Source organism: Athene cunicularia, assembly GCF_003259725.1.
Source record: "Athene cunicularia isolate RWA chromosome 3 unlocalized genomic scaffold, athCun1 chr3_part1, whole genome shotgun sequence".
NCBI classification, from domain to species: Eukaryota; Metazoa; Chordata; class Aves; order Strigiformes; family Strigidae; genus Athene; species Athene cunicularia.
The window spans coordinates 16,953,012-16,972,167 of NW_020799097.1; the positions used below are offsets into that span (position 1 = coordinate 16,953,012).

The 19,156-nt window shown below is 37.1% G+C and overlaps 1 protein-coding gene across 1 annotated transcript in view; it reads left to right on the forward strand.

The window, feature by feature from the left end:
* MBOAT2 (membrane bound O-acyltransferase domain containing 2) overlaps window positions 1-19,156 on the forward strand; it is an 83,898-nt gene that overhangs the window by 35,735 nt on the left and 29,007 nt on the right. Inside the window, exons 4-5 of the mRNA XM_026846512.1 lie at window positions 7,660-7,755; window positions 11,457-11,512. Coding sequence (XP_026702313.1) covers window positions 7,660-7,755; window positions 11,457-11,512 — 152 coding nt within the window. The remainder of the gene's footprint in view (window positions 1-7,659; window positions 7,756-11,456; window positions 11,513-19,156) is intronic.

The following is a 19,156-nucleotide window of genomic DNA, read 5'->3' on the forward strand; positions in this document are numbered from 1 at the left end:
GTATGCAGGAAACCAATGGTCCTGGAATAGCTTTTTCCTCTACAGGCTGAGCAAAGCCTAATGTAGATACTAGCAATCCAGAGGTGTGGGCTTGCCATGTGACCAGGACATGCTGACCAGCTGTGCTGTAGTGATTGGCAGGCCAAATAAGTAGGATTGGAGGCTGCATGCAGCCATTGTGCCATATGTTGTGTAGGCCAGTTGTTGTATCTAAATATTGGAGAACTCTGTGCACTTGTCAAGTTTTCTTTAAAATGGCTATCAGACCCAAAAATTAGCTGAGGGTTGAGGAAGGATGAGATAGCTGGATTGGCCATTACAAAGCATGATGGTATGAACGCTTCCTTCTCTGGAAATGGGCTCATAGGCAGTCTGGTTTTGGTTTTTTTTGTTTGGGGTTTTTTTGGTGTTTTTTTTCTTTTTCATTGCATTTTTGGATCTCTGCTTGAAGTAATCGGAAGGGACAGGCTAGCATGTGGATCAGAAGGCTTCAATCTGGCTTGAAAGGATTAATATTGCTTACATTTTAGAGAGTAGTTTCTTGAAATACAAAGAGGATTGGGACTTTAAGGCCACACACTCTGTGTTACAAATTATGTCATAAAACTGATCCATGTTCTAAGTAATACTAATGATGTATGTGAATAGTATGTCCATAGTTTGAGCAGGAATTGTATATAGGAGTCTCTTCTTGGTGTAACAACAGCCAGTTGGGGCAGGCTAGCTTACCCTGTGACTCTTAAACAGTCAAAACTAATCAGTATTTTTATTGGCTTGTACTACAGAATTAGATAGATATTTAGCTTTGCCACTTTGGACCTTTGTGTTTGATGTATATTTTTCCCCTTGAAGTTTTGCAAGTAAATATTGTATGTTCTAACTGCATAGAGTTGAATTTCTCCATGTGAACAATGAAAACCAATTATGTGCATTGGAATTAAGACAACTGATATAGCTGCATTTTAATAAGAATTCAATTCTGACCCTATAGACAAGAAGTTATTTTTTCATGTTTTTTTTTATGTTGGCACAAGCAGTAGCAAAAGCAAAGCAACCCAGGCAGCAGCTTTTAGTATAGGGCATGGGGAAACTTGGGCTATTCTGTCACCTTTTCTAAAAATCAAAGCAGTGTAATGTTATGTGGCAGACAGGTCTGCATTTTGAAACTGACTAATTACACTTTTTTTTTAAAAAAAAAAAAAGAAAAAAGTATTGTTTCCTAACATAATGGAAGGAGTGGATCTTGACTGGACATTAAACCTTTATGTCAAGGCTAAATCTGTCATATGTGCCAACTAGCTGTGGTGCCCTCTGTTGATTGGTTGGTTAAACTTTCTTCCAGCAAAATAGCATACTGTGCTGTTGTCCTTCCACTGCATGGGAAGAGCCTAAAGTAACAGAAGCTGTTACGACATCTCCCGAAGTGTGCCTTTGTCAAGGTCACAGTTCTATTTTTGCTCTGTTTTGTGCAAACAGAGATAGTTATGGTTAGATACTTGACCAGATATTTTATGACTAAGATGCTGAGTCCCCAAAAGTGTAAAATCAAACAAAAATGCAACTCCCACCCCTGGTTATGCAAATACAATCAGCTAATGTATGTTGTGGTTAGCCTGGGCCTGCGTGCAGCCTGGCTTGCCTGTCAGCTGGTACAAAGCTCCAGAATTAACCTATGGATGTTCTTGTTCATCCTTAGCCAGTAACCCAAAATTTGAGACACACAGGTAAAACCTGGGGATTCTACCATTAAACCACAGAATATAAAGCTATGGAAGCTTTATATAACCAGGTTCTGCTGGCCCGTTCTGTAGTTACTGGCAATGTAGAAATTAACAGATCTTTCTCAAGTGGTTTTGGAGCCACAGAGGGTGGTCAAGATAAGGATGTGCTTTGGAACAAAAAGTTCATAGATTAGTATGCTGAGGGTTATTAAATGCACCGAGGTCATGGTTGAATTGAGGTCTCTAAGTCTGGGAGAGCATTGGGAAGTTGTTTCTGTGCTTGTTCCATTTATCTGCTTTCCTTGGGGATCTGTTTCAGCTGCTTCTTTGGGGAGGACAGAATCCTGGATCCTGGGCTAGATGGAAACTTCTAACCTAGTACTGCAATTCATGTGGGCCCTTTATGTCCTTTTCATTACAGATGATGTGGTGGGCAGGATAGTAGGTGTATCATGTGGAATGAATTTATAAGGCAACACTGGATAAAAAGGCTTTGCCTGCAGGAAAAACAAAAAAAACCAACACAACAGCTGTTTACAAAGTCAGACCACTTTGCACTGAAGTAGATGAGTAGCCCTGGTCTGAATGTTCTGTTGGCTCTGCTAAACTTGTGAGGACAATAAAAAAGAGGGGTAGTACACAGATGAGATTGAGGTTTTTTGCATCAGCAGAAATGGTGCTTCAGAAATCTATTTAATGCAGCTTCTCCAGTTTAGCAGTAGAAAGTGTAACAGAAAATGTGTATCAAATTCTATCAAGATGTTTGGAAACTAAAACAAAGTTCATGTAATGTGAAAGAACTGAACTGTGTGTGTATGTATATGTACAGATATAAGGAAGCTTTTTGGCTTTATATATATGCAGGTAAAAAACCCTGAACACTTATGTTGATTAATGTTACTTGACAAAAAAATGACTGGACAAGAAGTAATTATATAGGGCAATGTATTTTTGCTAATAAGAGCTTCTTCTGCATTTTTTAAAAATGGAATTAAACAGAAGTTCTCTTGATGAGCACCTTCCGTAGAGTACCACGTTGAGAGGCTGCTTAATATTTTCTATATATTGTAATATATATGTATACAGTATGTTATACGTTATATTTTGTGTATAATGTGTTAGAATGCAAAGCTCTTTGATTTACACAAGAAAAATTCTCCTGTATAATAGGTTACCCAGTATTGTTTGCTTAAAATATTTTTTTAAAACTTTAAATTAGAAGTTAGAAAGACAATCTGTTCTGCTTTCTGCTACTTCATTACTTCAATGTCTCCCAGACATGTCTGACTTTGCATCTGTTGATAGATAAAGTAAGGTCATTTTGATAAAGATCCTGTGAATTAGTCTCAAACATATTCTAAGTGAATGTGTCTTTTTCTTACAGTACAATATTAATTACAGGTTGGTTTTTCTTAAAGTTATTTGTAATAATAAAAATACTGTAAATTGCTTCTGGTTGTTCACATCCAGTGTGAATTATTGTCATTCTGCTCACAAGAACATTATTCACAGAGTTGCAGGTATAGAATAACATTGACTTTTAAGACCAATTGCTTTCCTGTTGGAGGTAAAAATTAGCCTTGGTAAAACCGTTCTGTTCATGTATAGCCTGTAATTAATTTCGTTTTAGTTGGATAAAACTTCATGTGGTTTAACTTTGCAAAACCTTACTCAGTTTTCTGATCTAAAGGGTATTTTTGCGACCGAGACTTTGAAGAGAAGAGGAAACATGCAGTAAGAATACTTTAAAAAGTTTCCAAAGCCTTTTCAGATCTGTTTTGAATTTTGTGATGGATGTGATGTGGCATCATTGCAGAGATGCACGTGGAAGGTGAAAAGTACTGTATGGGTTGCAAGGTCCTCTGTTTTCTTCACCAGTTAAAAATCTGAAGTCTCCCAGGCTGTGTGTAACTTGGAGCTGGTGGCTGAGATAGTTGGAAGATACTTAAAATTCATGGCTGTGTTTTGTGAATGCATAACATCAAGTTTCTCTTCTCTGTGGGAAGACAGCTTTTTGGTTTATATTGTAAAATGGAATCTGGAATCTCAGCAAGAAGTTTAAGGTGGTTTGTTGTTGGGTTGTGGTGTTTGGTTTTTTTTTTTTCTTTCTCTTCTGCACTATAAAATCAGTGAGGATACTAACCAAGTGTTGAGAGAAATACCATGTTGCTCATGATGCACCTATTTTGAAGGACATCTGGATGTATCCAGGTGACTGACATTTTGGTCAGCAAATACCGAAACCAGAGAAATGCTGTATGAAGACAAAAGCAAGAAAGGATGCTCTCATTTTGTTGCTCTTTATTCTAACTGGACTTTCCACAGTAGTTATGTTTTGGTTTGGAAAATAGTATTGGGAAGGACAGGAGATGTGAGATTTAATAGATGTTTCTGTCTTTCCTCAAGGCAAGGTGTTAACTGGATTCCTGCTACAGTGTCATTGCAAATGATGTTTTCTCCTTTAAAGATGGGAAAGCTTTGTCCCTTCCCCTTGCTTTCTCTACTGCAAAGGCATGTTGCTGGCTCATGTTCAACTTGGTGTCCACAGATCCCAAAAGGACCCCAAGTCCTTTTCTGCCAAGCTGCTTTCCAGCTGGGTACCTACCAGCTTATATTGATGCCTGGGGTGGTTCTTCTCCAGGTGCAAGACTTTGCACTTCCACTTGTTGACTGTCATGAGGTTCCTATCAGTCCATTTGTCCAGCCTGTTGAGGTCCTTCTGGATAGCAGCAAGACCTTCTTGTGTATTGGCCACTCTTCCTAGTTTGGTGTCATCAGCAAACTTGATGAGGTTGCACTCTGTCATCATCCAGATCATTAACAAAGATGTTAAAGAGGATCAGACTCAATATTGACCCCCGGAGTACAGCTAGTTACTGGTCTTCAACTCTGTGCCACTGACCATCACCTTCTGGGCCCGGCCATTCATCTTGTTTTCAATCCATTTGACTGGCTGCTCATTGAGCCCATACATCATCAGCTTGTCTATGAGGATGTCAAACATCAAAAGTTTTTCTGAAGTCCAGGTTTGCAATATCCACTGCTCTCCCCTCATCTACCAGGCCAGTCATTTCATTGCAGAAAGTTAACTTGCTGTAGAAGTTGGAGGACATTTAAGCCACAGGAACCCACGAGTGAAGTAGCCGCCTTTAAACTGGCCTGCGCTTTTCACCGTTCCATAATTGGATAGCATTGCTACCCCAGTCTGTGGTCTGAAGTGCAGGATGCTGCAATGCGGTTTAAACTACTTGCATTAGCTATAATCTTTCACCTTTCACGGAACACCTGCAGTTAGATTTGTAGAAGTAGGGAGTGCTTTGTGTGTATGACTGAAATGTACTGGTGACATCCTTTCTGTCAACTTTTAAAAAAAGTAAATTCGCCAAAGAATTGACCTTGCATCTCCCCAGTTTGGTAATTCGGACCCACATAATCTCTTTATTTCTCAGTTTCCTCATATAGGTAGAACTGGGGTAACACTGGGTTTCACTAAAATTCCTTTCAAAGAGGAATGCAATTTTTATGAAACTCTTGAATGCATAGCAAATAACTGAGGAGGTGCTCATGGGGAAATCCCAAACTACTTGAGTGCAACATGTGGAAGGTATGCAATACGTAATATCACTAGATGTGTCTTAAACTTGAATGCAAAGCCTTTAGAAGATATCAAGAATAATGACATGTTTTTTCACTGGGGCAGGAATATGCAATGTATGTTCACATAATGCTGCAGAACTGTGTCATAATGACTATATAGAAAAGAACCTAAAGTTTCCTGACTTCTCAGTGCTTTTATTTTAGGATATTTATTAGTTTTTCTTCAGTTGTACTTACCAGCATAGCTTTTCCGCTTGCAAAAGGAAGTCATAATGTCTTGTTTAAAACCAGTGTAAACATTTTATGACATCAACTGTATGAGGTAGAAACTGGTATCTGTTTTCTTCCACCGAGGGTTTGTACCTAATCCACTAATGTATTAAGTGTGCTTCTTGTCCTAACAAAGTACGTATTGCTGCTAGGGATGGCATTTTAAGATATGAAAGCTGAAGTTAGCATTACTTTTGTGTTTATTCTACATTTGTTGTAATGTACTGTGAATAGACTGTTAATAAATACATGATCTTTCCAGTGAGGATAAAATGAGATTTGCTTAAAGAAAACTGCAGTATTTTATTTTTTCTTAGCTTCTTAGTATGGTATCTTTGCATGGGTATGTAGATATCTACACATACCAAGTTACTTTTAATCTGGGATTGTTCACTATGTAAATCAAGAGGCTGATGAAGCTGAAAATGATACTGAATTTTTTAGTGAATGGAAACACTGGGACTGATTTCTGTGTGGTCAAGCCAAACCCCCATACCCCTCATTTGTGTGAAACCTGGGTGACTTGGGGGGGGGGGCATGCAGCATGGTTGTAGTTTTTTTCTGAAAATATCTCAGGAAAATTTTAATTCCAAACTTCTTTAAAAATTCTACATTAAATCATATTACTGATACCTGCAGTCCACTACATACTGTTATTGTGTTAAAATGGTTTCTTTGCTGAAGTAAATTGGTATAATTATGAGCCAATTATTGTATCATTTAGGAGATTCTTATTATAAACACTTTTGTACCAATTAACCACCCAATATAATAGTGTTACTGGATTATTAATATCCATGAAAACAGAAAATAAACTATTGCTAACACAGGCACTCTAAACATTTTTTTTTTAAACAAGTGTGGTTTAATCTAGCTACTGATACGTAAGATAATCTGTAATTTGAAATTTGGATATTTTAAAATATTAAATGGTTTATATTTAGCACAATTCTTAATTAAAGGTTAAACTGCAAGTGTTCTGTGTGGTAACTTTCAGATTGAAGAATAATTTCTAAAATTTTAGAATTTATCATGTTAGCACTTTTTTTTTTTTTTCCAAAGATACTTATTTGGAGAAGAAAGGAAAAGCATGTTTCAGTGTCTGCCTGTATTATCCCTTACTATTCCACCTAAATCTAGTCGTAGTCATAATTTTTCATTTGGGGTATGAATATTTTGATTCTAAATATGAAACAAGTGCTTGATTTCATTACCGTGAATGCTTCCTAAGTTACATGAAAAAGTTCAAGACTGAAGTTCATATGTAAGGTCCTAAAGGCTCTGCTGGCATTCACCATAGTCAGTGACTGCAAAGAGTATCGGGCAGATTTTGAGGTGTATTGCAATCAGTTCTCGCTAGTGTAGTGTTGTACCTCTTATAAAGGAGGGATGTGTGGAAAATCCCAACCCTGACCTGAACAAATGATATGTAATATTACATTTATAATACTTGTATAAGGTGGTTCTTATCTATGTTTTTCTTACGTTTGCTGAGGATCAGCTTTAACAGGAGGCACAAAGGCATCCTGTTTCTTTTTCACTCAGATATGTTTTAATATGTGTATTTAAAAATTAATTGCTTTTTCTAGTTCCTTTGAAAACAGCAGCAGTAGGATTTGTCGTGCTGAATTTTGAATGCATAGAAATACATTCAATGGAAACAACGTTCGTCTAATTTGCCAGATTTCTATATTCATAGACAAAAATTTGAACTAAAAAACCCCAAACTTAACAGATTCATTCAGATTCTCTTTATAGGACTTCCAGTTTTACGGTGGCACTTGAAATGATAAATCCTATGCTTGCTTTGTCTGAATGAATATTTTGGCTAATGACAACAGAATTTGTAAGTTAGTACTGCACACTTTTTTTTTTAAAAAAAAAAAAAAAAAAGTCTTATGTGCTTGCATAGAATAAGTATTACCAAAAAGCCCCAGTTAGAATGAAGGTGCACTTACACTAGAAATAACTGGAGACTAAACTCTACTTAAAGGGTAGCTTATTCAATGGTGAAATGTTTATGGCTTTTAATTGAAAAGAGGCTGTTTGTTTTTTTTTTTTCTTCTCCCAGGTATTGTTTTGTTTTTGCTTTGGGATACCTCACTGTGTGCCAAATTACTAGAGTCTATATCTTTGATTATGGACAGTATTCTGCTGATTTTTCTGGGTAAGGAGAAAAATAATCTTTCCATTTTGTCTTCCTAAGTGGTACTGTATTTGTTACTGTTTTGTTTTGGTTTTTTTTCCAAGTTAAGTGTGTCAACCTTTTAAACTTTGGGAGAAAGCTGGGCATGGGCATGTGCATGTGTATTGGCACACATACAGATATCTAAGTACCTATGTTTTAATCATGCAAACTGAGAATTTTGGGAACAGTTGTGTCTGTTAAAACCATGAATGTGTTATCTGCTGCCTCCTGTTCTGTCTAAAGGGCATAAAACATTTGATGGCTGTGGGGTGGGTTTTGCTTTTTCCCCTAAAATATATGTTACCACTCATGACAATATGATGAAACTTGAATTGTATCTGATGTATTTGCATGCCTGGCACAGTCTGATACCACTTTGAGGAAAATCTGAATGTTTTGTGGAATTTAGCTTTTAGCTTCTTTCTTACTTGCTTTTATGTTAGATGTTCCAGGAGAAAGCTAAAGGGAGAGGCACCTGTATGGTGGAGTAGTCACACAGTCCTTGAAAATAGAAAGTTTACTCTATATGTGTTCTCATTTTATCTAATGAACTTTAAACCTATATTTCTTGAGCTGTATAGGAGCAAAATGGAATTAAATAGGCAAAGTAAGAATAAACCATATTGAGGATTCTTCTTTGTACTGCAGACACAGAGAAGTGAACCACAGCATTTCCTATAAATCAGTTTCCTGATGTGATGGTGCTTTTGTCTGATTTAAAGGAGAGTATGTATTTTGGAAAAAAGATGGGAAGTGTGTGTTAGTCTGCTTAAAAAAATGCATTAAATATTTCTCAGTAATACTATGAATAACAGTGGTCTTTGTAGTTTAGTACTACCTGTGTTGTGTAGTAGTTGTGCTTGTTGGCCTTGTTGTTTTTCAGTTTTCATTAGTAAGAGGCACATAGTCCAGAAACTTAACTTGTAGGCAGAAGCCAAAAGCTTTTATGGTCAAGTTCATCTTATCTGTCATTTTTAGCTGGGTCTTACCTTCTGAAACATCTTTCTACATTTATACCTCCATCCAAGTGTCTTCCTTCAAGCCATATATCAAGTTCCAATTACAGTCAGTGGATATCTGACCAATTTAGACAGTAGAGCTTGGGGGGCATTTTGGTTGACCCACCACTCAGTATATACCTTTGTGTGAACTGAGTCACTTGCCACATGCCCCTGAGTATTGACTTAGACCTCCACGAGCTATAATGAGAGCTTGCAATATAGACATATGCATAAAGACACTTTAAAATGAGATTTACTGATGAATTAAATTTCACCGTTACAAGTGGAACTGTAATCCAAATGCTGCCCCTTACAGTTCACCACCTTGGCAGTGATCAAAGCTCTAAGCTGACTCTGGAAACAGTATGGTTGCACTTCGTGGTTGCTGCTCTCAAAACTATTAGTAGAGTTTGAGCACACCATTGCTCAAATGTGACTACACTGCTTTCAGATTGCAGCTGTCTTTGTGGCTCTGATTTGGTGTTAGCCTAGAGATTTCTCCTAGGTCTAAACACATCTGAAGATTTATGAGATCTGTCCTCTGGATAGAGCTGTTCTGTTCTGAAGCACAGATCCAACTTTCTGATTGTTTGAGCTGCCTGATTTAAACCATCCACCAGTTTGGGAGCTTGATGTATGCTCATCACATTAAATCTCTGGCATACACTGCATCTGCTCCTTGAGGCCTGAGACAGAGATTACTTCCAAGTAAGGAGGAAAAAGAAAAACGAATCTAAGGGGGCTATCCTCTGTCAGATTTCTCTAGTTCCAGTGGAAGAGAGTAAGGTCAAGAAAATAATAGAAGTTACCTAACAAGCTGTTGAACCCCAGCACCAGCAAGTTCTTCCAAAGATGTTGGCATGGATTCATATAGTGATTAACCTCAAAAGAGCTTTGAATGTCTGTTTACCTAGATATTTATCCTTGCATACCATGCCCATCTGTGGGGTGTCCCAGCCCAGAGAATCTGCAAAAGGGTAGAAGGATCGTGTCAGTGCACTGACAGGGGAGAAAGCTGAGGAAACCTCATGCTGGAGGTGCAATTGCTTGTGCAGAGCTGTGTGGTCCTGGCTTCAGTACTAACAGATTCCAGCTGCCACTATCTCCTTTGCCTTTCTGCCAGCATCTAAAAGGGACCATTAAAATCTTGGTTCACAGCCTCACTGTTCCAGGAAGGATACTTCCTCTTTTAGTGTCTAGATTGTTGCTCCTCAGCGAAATCTCTGAAGGTACTGGAATAGCTACTTGAGAAGGAAAAAAATACTGGGGTCTGCTATGATAATGACAGATGTATTAGGTAGAATTTATGTCAGCTCTGACCGAGCTCCTCCTGGGCTCCATCCTTCCACCAGGCAGGATCCATGCTGTCACATGTCCACTTACAGAAGGAAAACCCATTATGTTCAGAATCACTTGGGGATTTCTGCCAGCACCAGGCAGGTCTACAGCTTAATTGCTAGAAAGAGGTATAAGGGGTTTCCCAGACTGTCTGTTCTTGTTTAGTTTCCTTCCTTGCTGACCCTTGCCTGTCACTCTAGTCTTGATATCAGGATTTTGGGGTACTGATTAATATAGTGAAGAAACTTTTTTCCCTGATGGCATTTTGAGGACTAGAAGTATTGTGTGCTTTGAAATAACCATATGAAAAAAAAAAAAAAAATAAAATTGTCAGTTGGAGCCATTTGGCAAAATGCTGTCATAGCCCTGTCAATGAGGGAGGACTTGACAGCTCTTGGATTTGTTTTTCTGTGCCAACTTCAATACGTTAAAAAGGCCAAGTGCAGTCAAAAGACTGGAACAAAACTATGTGCCCATCCTACAGTATGATTATTTTGTTGTGGGTTTTTTTGTCTCTAGCTCAGATATTAGTAAGTAAATACAATCTCTAATGTATTTTTGAGATTGTATTTCAGAGTTAGATTTCTAAATTCTGGTAGCTTACGTTATGCTTTCCCCCATCCCCTCCTTCCCCCCAGTTAGCGGGTTAACAGTGCTGGGATTTACATCAGTCAGAAATTCTTGGATACTACAAAGACGGTATAATTTCTCAGTATAAAGCTGACTTGCTGAGCCAGGGAAGAGTATCTCTTGAACAGTTTAAGATCTGCTCAAGTGTAGCAAATACAAAACAAACTAAACTCTGTTGGAGCCTGTATAATTATGCTGGTTTTTTTGTTTTGCCAGATATGTTTACTTGAAGCAAATAATAATTCTACATGGAAAAATTCAGTATAGGAGCAGGTTTTAGTAGAAGCAGTGGAAATAGTCTGCATATCTAAATTTATAGTACTCTTCAACTTCGGTATATTTTTATTGTCCTTCACTTACAGTAATTCACAGTGTATATAATCGCTCTTGCTACCCCTTTTTCTTTACTCTTCCCAGTGTAAAAATGTAAACTATGTTAGTAGAAACTGTGAAACACTTTGTCTGTGTTTGTGGAACCTAATGCAGCAATTAGAGGCATGGTTATCAAATACTATATCTAAGGATTAAATTCTTTTCATTGCTCTGTAATGGTTTAAGCTCCAAAAACTAATCACATTGTCCTTGCATTGAAAATCTTCCAGTTGAGAGTAATTAACCTGGACTATTAGTATAAACTTTCCCTGATACTTACATGTGAAAGAACACCCTGAACATTTTTCTAAATTATTCTTTCTTCCTTTTCTGTAACAGTCCAATGATGATAATTACTCAGAAGATCACTAGTTTGGCATTTGAGATTCATGACGGTAAGATTTCTTTAAACTGTGTTTAATTTACCATACGAAATAAATTTAACAAAAGTTAGTCATGAGTCAATGAGTTACTTTAGTTCAGTTTGTGTTTCAGAACAAAATATATTTTTGTGTCTTAGTTGATGCTTTTGATGCTTACTAATGGAAGTACCAAGAAACATTGCTCAGACACTACAAAAGCTCTGAAAATGCCTACATTGTGCAGAAGATACTACTTATCAGAAGACTAATCACACTTCTGGAGCCGGTGACCAAAGGCCACTGACACTTTTTTGGGGCTGGGTTATTGATACTGAGAGTTAGCTAAATAATTTCCAAATTCAGAGATCACTGTTGCTGACAGAATGGTAGAAAAAGTACATGTCATTTCAGTTGCTGAGCACCCCTTGTTTTAAAATGCCGTTAATCTCCCCCTAATTTGTGCCATGTATAGTGATTTTTGTTAAAAACTGTGTATATGTTTGATTTTGTTTATTATCATAATTCCACTCACTGCTAACATATCCGTGTGAACAGGGAGATTACCTAATTATGTTTCTGTCTTTTCTCCTGTCAGGTTTATCCATCAGATAAGTGGGCCCTAGTTGTAACAAAAATGAATCCTAATGCTGGCATTTGTGGGTAGAGTTTTAGTGGCCTTTGAATTTAAAGGAGTAATTTTCATCTTAGTTTGAAAGTATCATCCAATAAACCTAGCCAATTAGCTTGAATCGCTTGGAGCTACAGCTGTCACTTGAAGATTTGGGAGTGTAGCCTCAGACATCTGCATCAAGCCACCTGTTTCCCTAAAATTTCTTTAGTAACATTATGTATGGAGTTTTAATATGTTATTGTCTCATGCATCCTAGCTTTAGTGTGTTGCTGTTTGGTTTTTTTTTTTTCTGTTGTTAAATTACACTGTCTAGTGAAGCCTGTAGGCAACATTAATGAATGTGAAAAGTCAGGAAAACACCTTTTTGTAAGAATTCTTTTATGAATTAAAATAAATAATGCTGGGCATATCTAGTTGGTCAGAGAAGTTATGTCTAACTTCCAGAGCAAATATATTTAGAAGTAGTATTCTTGCAAGCTGTAATCAGAGTACACAAATTAGAGGAAACGGCCTATTATAAGGAAGTAGTAATTCTAGTATCAAAGATAAATGCTTCCTCTTACTGTTATTTTGCTAGAGGAAAGGTTTATTTTCGATTTACTAACATCATGCACAAATAGTGGAGTTGTGGCAAAGGGACAATCATGTGAGTGTTCCAAGTAATCTTGAAACGTTTCATTTAGCCACCTCTACTCCTAATTTTCATCACAAACTAAACTACTGGGGTTTTTTTTCCTACTTAAAATCTGATTTCTATTTTCCTCATAAGCCCAATTTATTTTCTCTTTGAGTTTTTGTGGGTATCATTGTATTCTGAGTATCACTCTTGAAATTTTGTTCCTTGTTGACCTTGTATCAGGGATCCTCTAGAGTCTGTCAGTCCATGAGGAGTAGCTGATAATGCATTTCTCCCTGGTTGCACTTGCAGGTTTAGCAGAGTCCTTGACCTGAGAGCTGATCACTGTTGCTGGGAGCACAGTGTGAACATAACTTTAAAAAGTTGATGTGACCAATGTAACTTCTAGCCTGGCATCAGGAGATGCTAAGAAAAGATGTACAGGGGAAAGTGAGATTGTGTTAAAGCAATGATTTTTAACCATAGACAACTTAAAAGGGGTTGGTTCATCACAAGAAACTGATGAAAACAAACCTGCTGTCAAGGGGCTTTTGTACACCGTATAAAGGTCCATGCTTCCATTGGAAAATACTTTTGAGATATACTGATGGGGGAGGAGATAATGTTGAAAATCATTCTGTTAAGTGATAAATGGCACCCTGAGTCTCTAGTCACATCAGCTTGGCTATATTAATCACCAGTTACTTTAGTTTTGCCCCATTGTTTTCTACTAGTACATCCAAGGAGAGGTAATGAAAATAAACAGCTGAAAGAAATATGTTGGTGTGTTGGAAGATCTTAGTAAGCTTCAAGACTAGCTGTAGTTAGGTTGTGTTTATGGTAAAGGCAAGTCTTCCAGACTTGATCTTTTCCTGGCAGCCTGTTCATTGTATTCAGCTGGTTTCAGTGTTCCATTTGAAGGTCCTGCAAGAACTGAATGTAATCATGGAGGCTGCTCACTCATGCTGCATATTAAAGAGTTTGTCTAGCTAAGTGGATATGCTTGATTCCAAGTTAAACACTAGTATGGAATCCCATATAATAAATAGCAGCGACCCTTATAACTGTTACAACTGTGTGTGCTTACGGTGGGCTTTTTTTAAGTAGGAAAATTCTATGCAAGTTGCATAGGATTAATTTAAGCTTGCTTTATAATACTGACTTTTCAGAAAGTTGCATGGATCACAAATTTACACCTGAGTAAATCTGGAGTATGCCTTTGGTGTAGTCTGATATTTTGAATTTAAGCCCGTGATAGTTCTTGCCTTCTTAACAGTTTCTTATTACTCAGATAAGCACTGCCAAAAATTAGTAGTCAGTATGTTAAGATCTGCTTTGTATTTCTTGCTGATTATCTTTGGCATTGCACATGTGTATTCTAAAGGCAAAAATGTTTTTACATGATTTGGAGACAGCTTGTGTCCATATTCATTCTTTATGGCAAGATGTAGATTTATTTATGCAATGCTTTAGGCTAATGACCATTTAAGGGAGAAAAGGGATATTTTTTTTTTTTTTTTTTTTTTTTTTTTTTTTTTTTTTTTTTTTTTTTTTTGGAGCATCTTTTTTTCACCAAATTTAAAAGTAGCGTATTTTGGAGAAGGAAAGGTGCATTGCAATTGTTCTAGAATCAGGGGCCTTGTCTAAAGGTGCAGTTTAGAAGGGCTATAAAATGGAGGATTGTACTTGGACAAGAAATTTCTAGCTAAGAAATGATGGCAAGTAGAGAAGGTTTTGCAGTTATAAAGAACTAAAAGTTAAGCAAGGGAGAGGAAGAGAGATGGTGTCGCTGCTTAAGTCTGTATCTTGCCATGAGTTCTTACGGTGTTTTCCTTTTTTTGCTTATAACCCAGTCATGCCCACAGAGCCTCACTCATTTTACCGCAGCTCTGTATGATATCAGTAAAAACTCGTACCCAAATCTAACCTCACTAATCTGTATGCGCTTCAGCAGCCTGTTTTTAATTCTGGTGCTTAATGAATCTTAAACAAAGAGACTCTTCAAATGTTTATATTCATAACCCATTGAAGTGCTGGAGCTCACAATGTATTTATTTTTAAATCTCCAATAGATTCAGCCAGCAAAACTATGGAATGTTAAACTTGATATTTGATATTTAAAAGGACAAAAAATTATCACAGATTCTTCCAACCTTGTTCTTATTTCTTTTCTCAACTAAACTAAATAATACATAAAACTTTAAAGAAGTAATTTTTAAAAATGTAACGCCCTTCTACTAAACATGAAATCTAATTCTTCCAAATTATTTCTTCCATATTACTATGTTGCACTTGTCCATAAAAACCTGTGGCTAGATACAGGTAAGAAACGGGAACCATAAAACTCTTCTGTTGTGTTAGCTGCTGCTTGGTTCCCAGAGGCTTATCTCACATGCTTTCTGACCACAGAAAGATAAGCTCTTTGTTCCTGTGTGTACCCTTCTCCCATCCCTTATGCCTTGGGTTTCAGCTCTGCAGTTACTAATTTTTAAATGTGCTTTTCCTGGAGTGCTACTTGCTTTTTTTGCTAATTATTATTTCCTCCAATGTACCTGGTACGCTCCATTTTAAAATCAATAGAGTAGACCTTGATGCTGATTTGGTAAGGCACTGCATTTACTGTGAGAACGAAAAGAAGATAAAGAGCCCTGTGAATATGCAACTCAAAGGATTATTTTTTTCTTTTACCTCTTCCTTTTAGTTTGAATGATATATTGGTGAAACTGTTAAAAGCTAGTCTTACACCAGTATTTAAGGTCTCATTTACTTTGCTCCAACAGCAGGCTATTAGGACAATGGCTGGACTTTTTTGAATGCTGTTTTTTCTCATATTGCTGTTGTACTATTACAAAAGTTGTAAGATTTCCAAATAGTCTATTAAAGCTTATTTCCCCCTGCAAAATAATGAAAGTATAGTCTCTGTCCAGTATGGCCCCTCAGAGGAATGGTATTTCAGTGGATAGATGAAACACATGGAGAATGGGAAGGAGATGAGGAAGAAGAAACAAAGGTGATGTTGGAGAAACTTATGCGCAAATGCTGTATTAGTTGCCATGGTCTTATTTTTCTATTGCCACCTGTCTCATCAGGTTGTGGTACTACAGCATACACTTGAGAGATTTTTCAGACAATGCTTTTTTTTACCTTTTAAATTAGAAAGTGAACTTGTTTTACAGCTAATGAGCAGTCTCATCCAAACTGCAGTACCTGCTATTATATTAGTAGTAATGGTTTTCTTAGCTGTTCTCAAACAATGTAATACTGAAGAATGTTTTGCTGAAGAATGCCTTTTACTTTTCTCAAAGGCCAGTAATTCCCATATTCAGCAGAAGGATGTTGCATCTTTCTAGAAGCTTGCAGAGAACTTCAGTATTTGTCTACCTTGGCTTAAAGGGTGGAAATGTGGATGTACTGAAGCACTGAACAGCTTATATATTTCTGTACATTAGATGTAATATTTCAGATTTATTTTAAATTAATACCTACAAAACCAGAACAGGATTGCCAGGCTGAATTGCCCGTTGTCACAAGTCACCCCATGGTAAAAGGGAATATACTGTGTTTTGGCCAACTTCTGTGATTAAGTGGGGTGTTTTGCTCTAGTGAGAGGCAGGCTGTTAAGAATGTTGAGTTTATGAAAATAAAGGTCTCCTAACTATCAATGTGCTTTTATGATTTCAGATAGATTTATTATTATTATGTCTCTTTAAAAGTGTATTTGGATGGTTGCGGTTGTGAAAGTATAAGCAAGAGAAAATTGAACAACTCTTGAGAAAGAAATGTGCACTTAAGGATTTTTGATAGGTCATGATGACCCAGTTCCACTTCCTAAATGCTAGTAAGACAACAAAAAAAAGTTGCAGCTCTTTAACTGAGAATGTTGTTTTCTAATTTGTTAATCAGTGAAACTACTATGGTGTGGTGGTGTGTGGGTGGGTGTTTTGGGGAACTTGATGCTTTCTTCTTATGTTGGGAGTTTCTCTTAATGCCCTGTCTCCAATTGTCTCTTGATCTACATTTATTATTTTTAAGTGCTCCCTCTTGTGTTAGTGAGAGCATGGTCATTATTGTTTCAGTATCAGTTACTAAATCACTTTGATTACAGTACATGTCATTAGTGTTTAAAGGAATTATATTGTATGTCTCCCCTCCTAAATTTTCCACATATTGTTCTGGGCCTATGTTTGCTTGCACAGAGCTCTGGATATCAAGACTTCTGATTTTCCTTGCTTTTTGTAGGGTTTTTTTTTGTAATTTTACTCAGCTGGCATCCATGTCTGTCTGCTTTTGTTGCTGCCAGTGTGCTAGTGACAACTAAAACTGTTATTGTCTGTCAGTCTTCTTCAGGTCTTAAAATATTTTAATAATTGCATGCATTTGGGCTCAGCTGGTGATCCACTTCAGAACCTCAGATTAAAATTTACTGTAATTACAACAGAGCCTGCAATATGATCCCCGTGCTTAAGTATTATTAATGTAATATCTTATGTCTAAGCATTATTAATGAGTTACTGATTAGTCAGATTTCATGTGAATACAAGAGTGGATATATTCAAGCAGATTAACCTCCAAGTTAGGGTGGTGCTATGATATGATTGTAAACATTGCATTATGGTAGTGAGAGCATGGTAGTAGTCATAATATGCCTTAATAAAGCCTATATGGCAGGATATTGGTGCATACCTAAAGATGTTGATTTCGTTACCATTAGGATGCGGTCTCCTAAGGAGGAATGAAAAGATTCAACTTCCTCATGATCTAGACAAATGGGGATAAATTTTGTTACTGATGATTTACAACATAATTTTACCAAGGAAGGAATGTAGGAGTATTTCCTACTTTACAGGTGAGAAAACTGAGTTACAGTTGCTGAGTGACCAAATTATTTCACCTTTCTAACAGATGTTCAATAAAACCTATTTTCTAATCCCAACTGTGTGATTTGGTAGCAACTAAAAGCTGCAGCCATTGCAGTAGTCTCCTGCTTTAGGATAGGAGAAAACAGTCCCCATAATCCCCAGAGAAAGGTTGCAAAATTACACAAGTTCCCTAGCAGCAGCATGCTGCTGAAGTGGAGGTTTCTTCATCTCCAATGTGTTGGTAGGGGAAAACTATGATTTATGAGGCCTCTGTTCCCATGGGCAGATACACTGCCTGGGAAATATTGAAAAAATATATATATATTAATTAATCTGATATTAGATAAGCATCAGTGTAAGAGTACCTTTTCCATGTGTATTTTCTATTAATTAAAAAATGTTAACAGTGGCTTCCTGAAAGCTTTCAGGAGTATGCAGAGGCAGAGATCAATGGTTTCCTTGTTCTTCCGTGCTATACAAAGATGATAAATAGGCACTGAGAAAACATTTTCAAAAAAAAAAAAATTTAAAACCCTTCTGTATTCTCAGCTTTGTTGAAGACTTAAAAGTGCAATTTTAAAGTCATAAGTCTGTATAGGTCACAGTTCCTTGGAGTCACGAAGACAACAGAGTTATCTTCTCGTTAGATAACAAACATTTCCATGAGTCATAGAATTAAATGAAGTTTGACTTCACCCTTACCCCCCAGGTTTTTTTTGTCTTTAAGCCTGACTGATTTTGATATCTAAAAAAAAAAATGGCTCCAGTTAAAACTTTCCTTGTGCTTGGATCAAATATAAGGGCTCCCCTCTGTGGATTTGCTGGCATCGATGGGTGGGGTTGAAGGCAACCTTTCTGTGAGTGGAGGAGGATCTTCTATAGAATCACCCATTTTCATGAAGTACATTGGGATTTCATATCTATATTACCTCTACTCTTTCATCAGGCATGATTACAAATTAGCTGTTGGGTTTAGGCCCTGCTAGGGAGGAAGATAATAGAAGTGGGATTCCATAAACTTAATTTCCTTTAGGAAGCTCTGCTCATAAAAATAAATTTTTCACTGCTTGCAATGGCAAAGAAAGCTTGCAAATGTGAATATCAGGGAATGGATACATGCGCTAATGTCTGAACCAGTGGAGAGGCTGCAGAAGGAGCTCAAACAATCATTTTGGCAAGCAGTGCTGGCTGGTATAAACCAGGGCTGTCTGAAGGAAGGAGCTCTGCTTCTTCTGTGCCCCTGAATTAGTGTATTTTATAATAATTAAAGTGATTTCTCTTTCATGGGGGTACAAATTTTGAAGTCTATTGTTCAGGAGTAGCCCATTTCAGACAATACTGTGTATGGCAAGAAGGTAAGTTCAGTCTTGTTGCTGAACATTAGACTTGGCCTGCCCCCTTCTGCTCACAGGGGTTAGGGCTTCTTTTTAGTGCTCATGAAAAAGACTTGAGCACCCTTTACTGTTGTGCTTACTTCACTGGACTTCTTTAATCTTTACTTGCAGCATGAGGGTGCTGTTGAGGTCTCCCTTAAATTTTGAATTGCTTAAATCTGTCTTGGACTGTGTTCA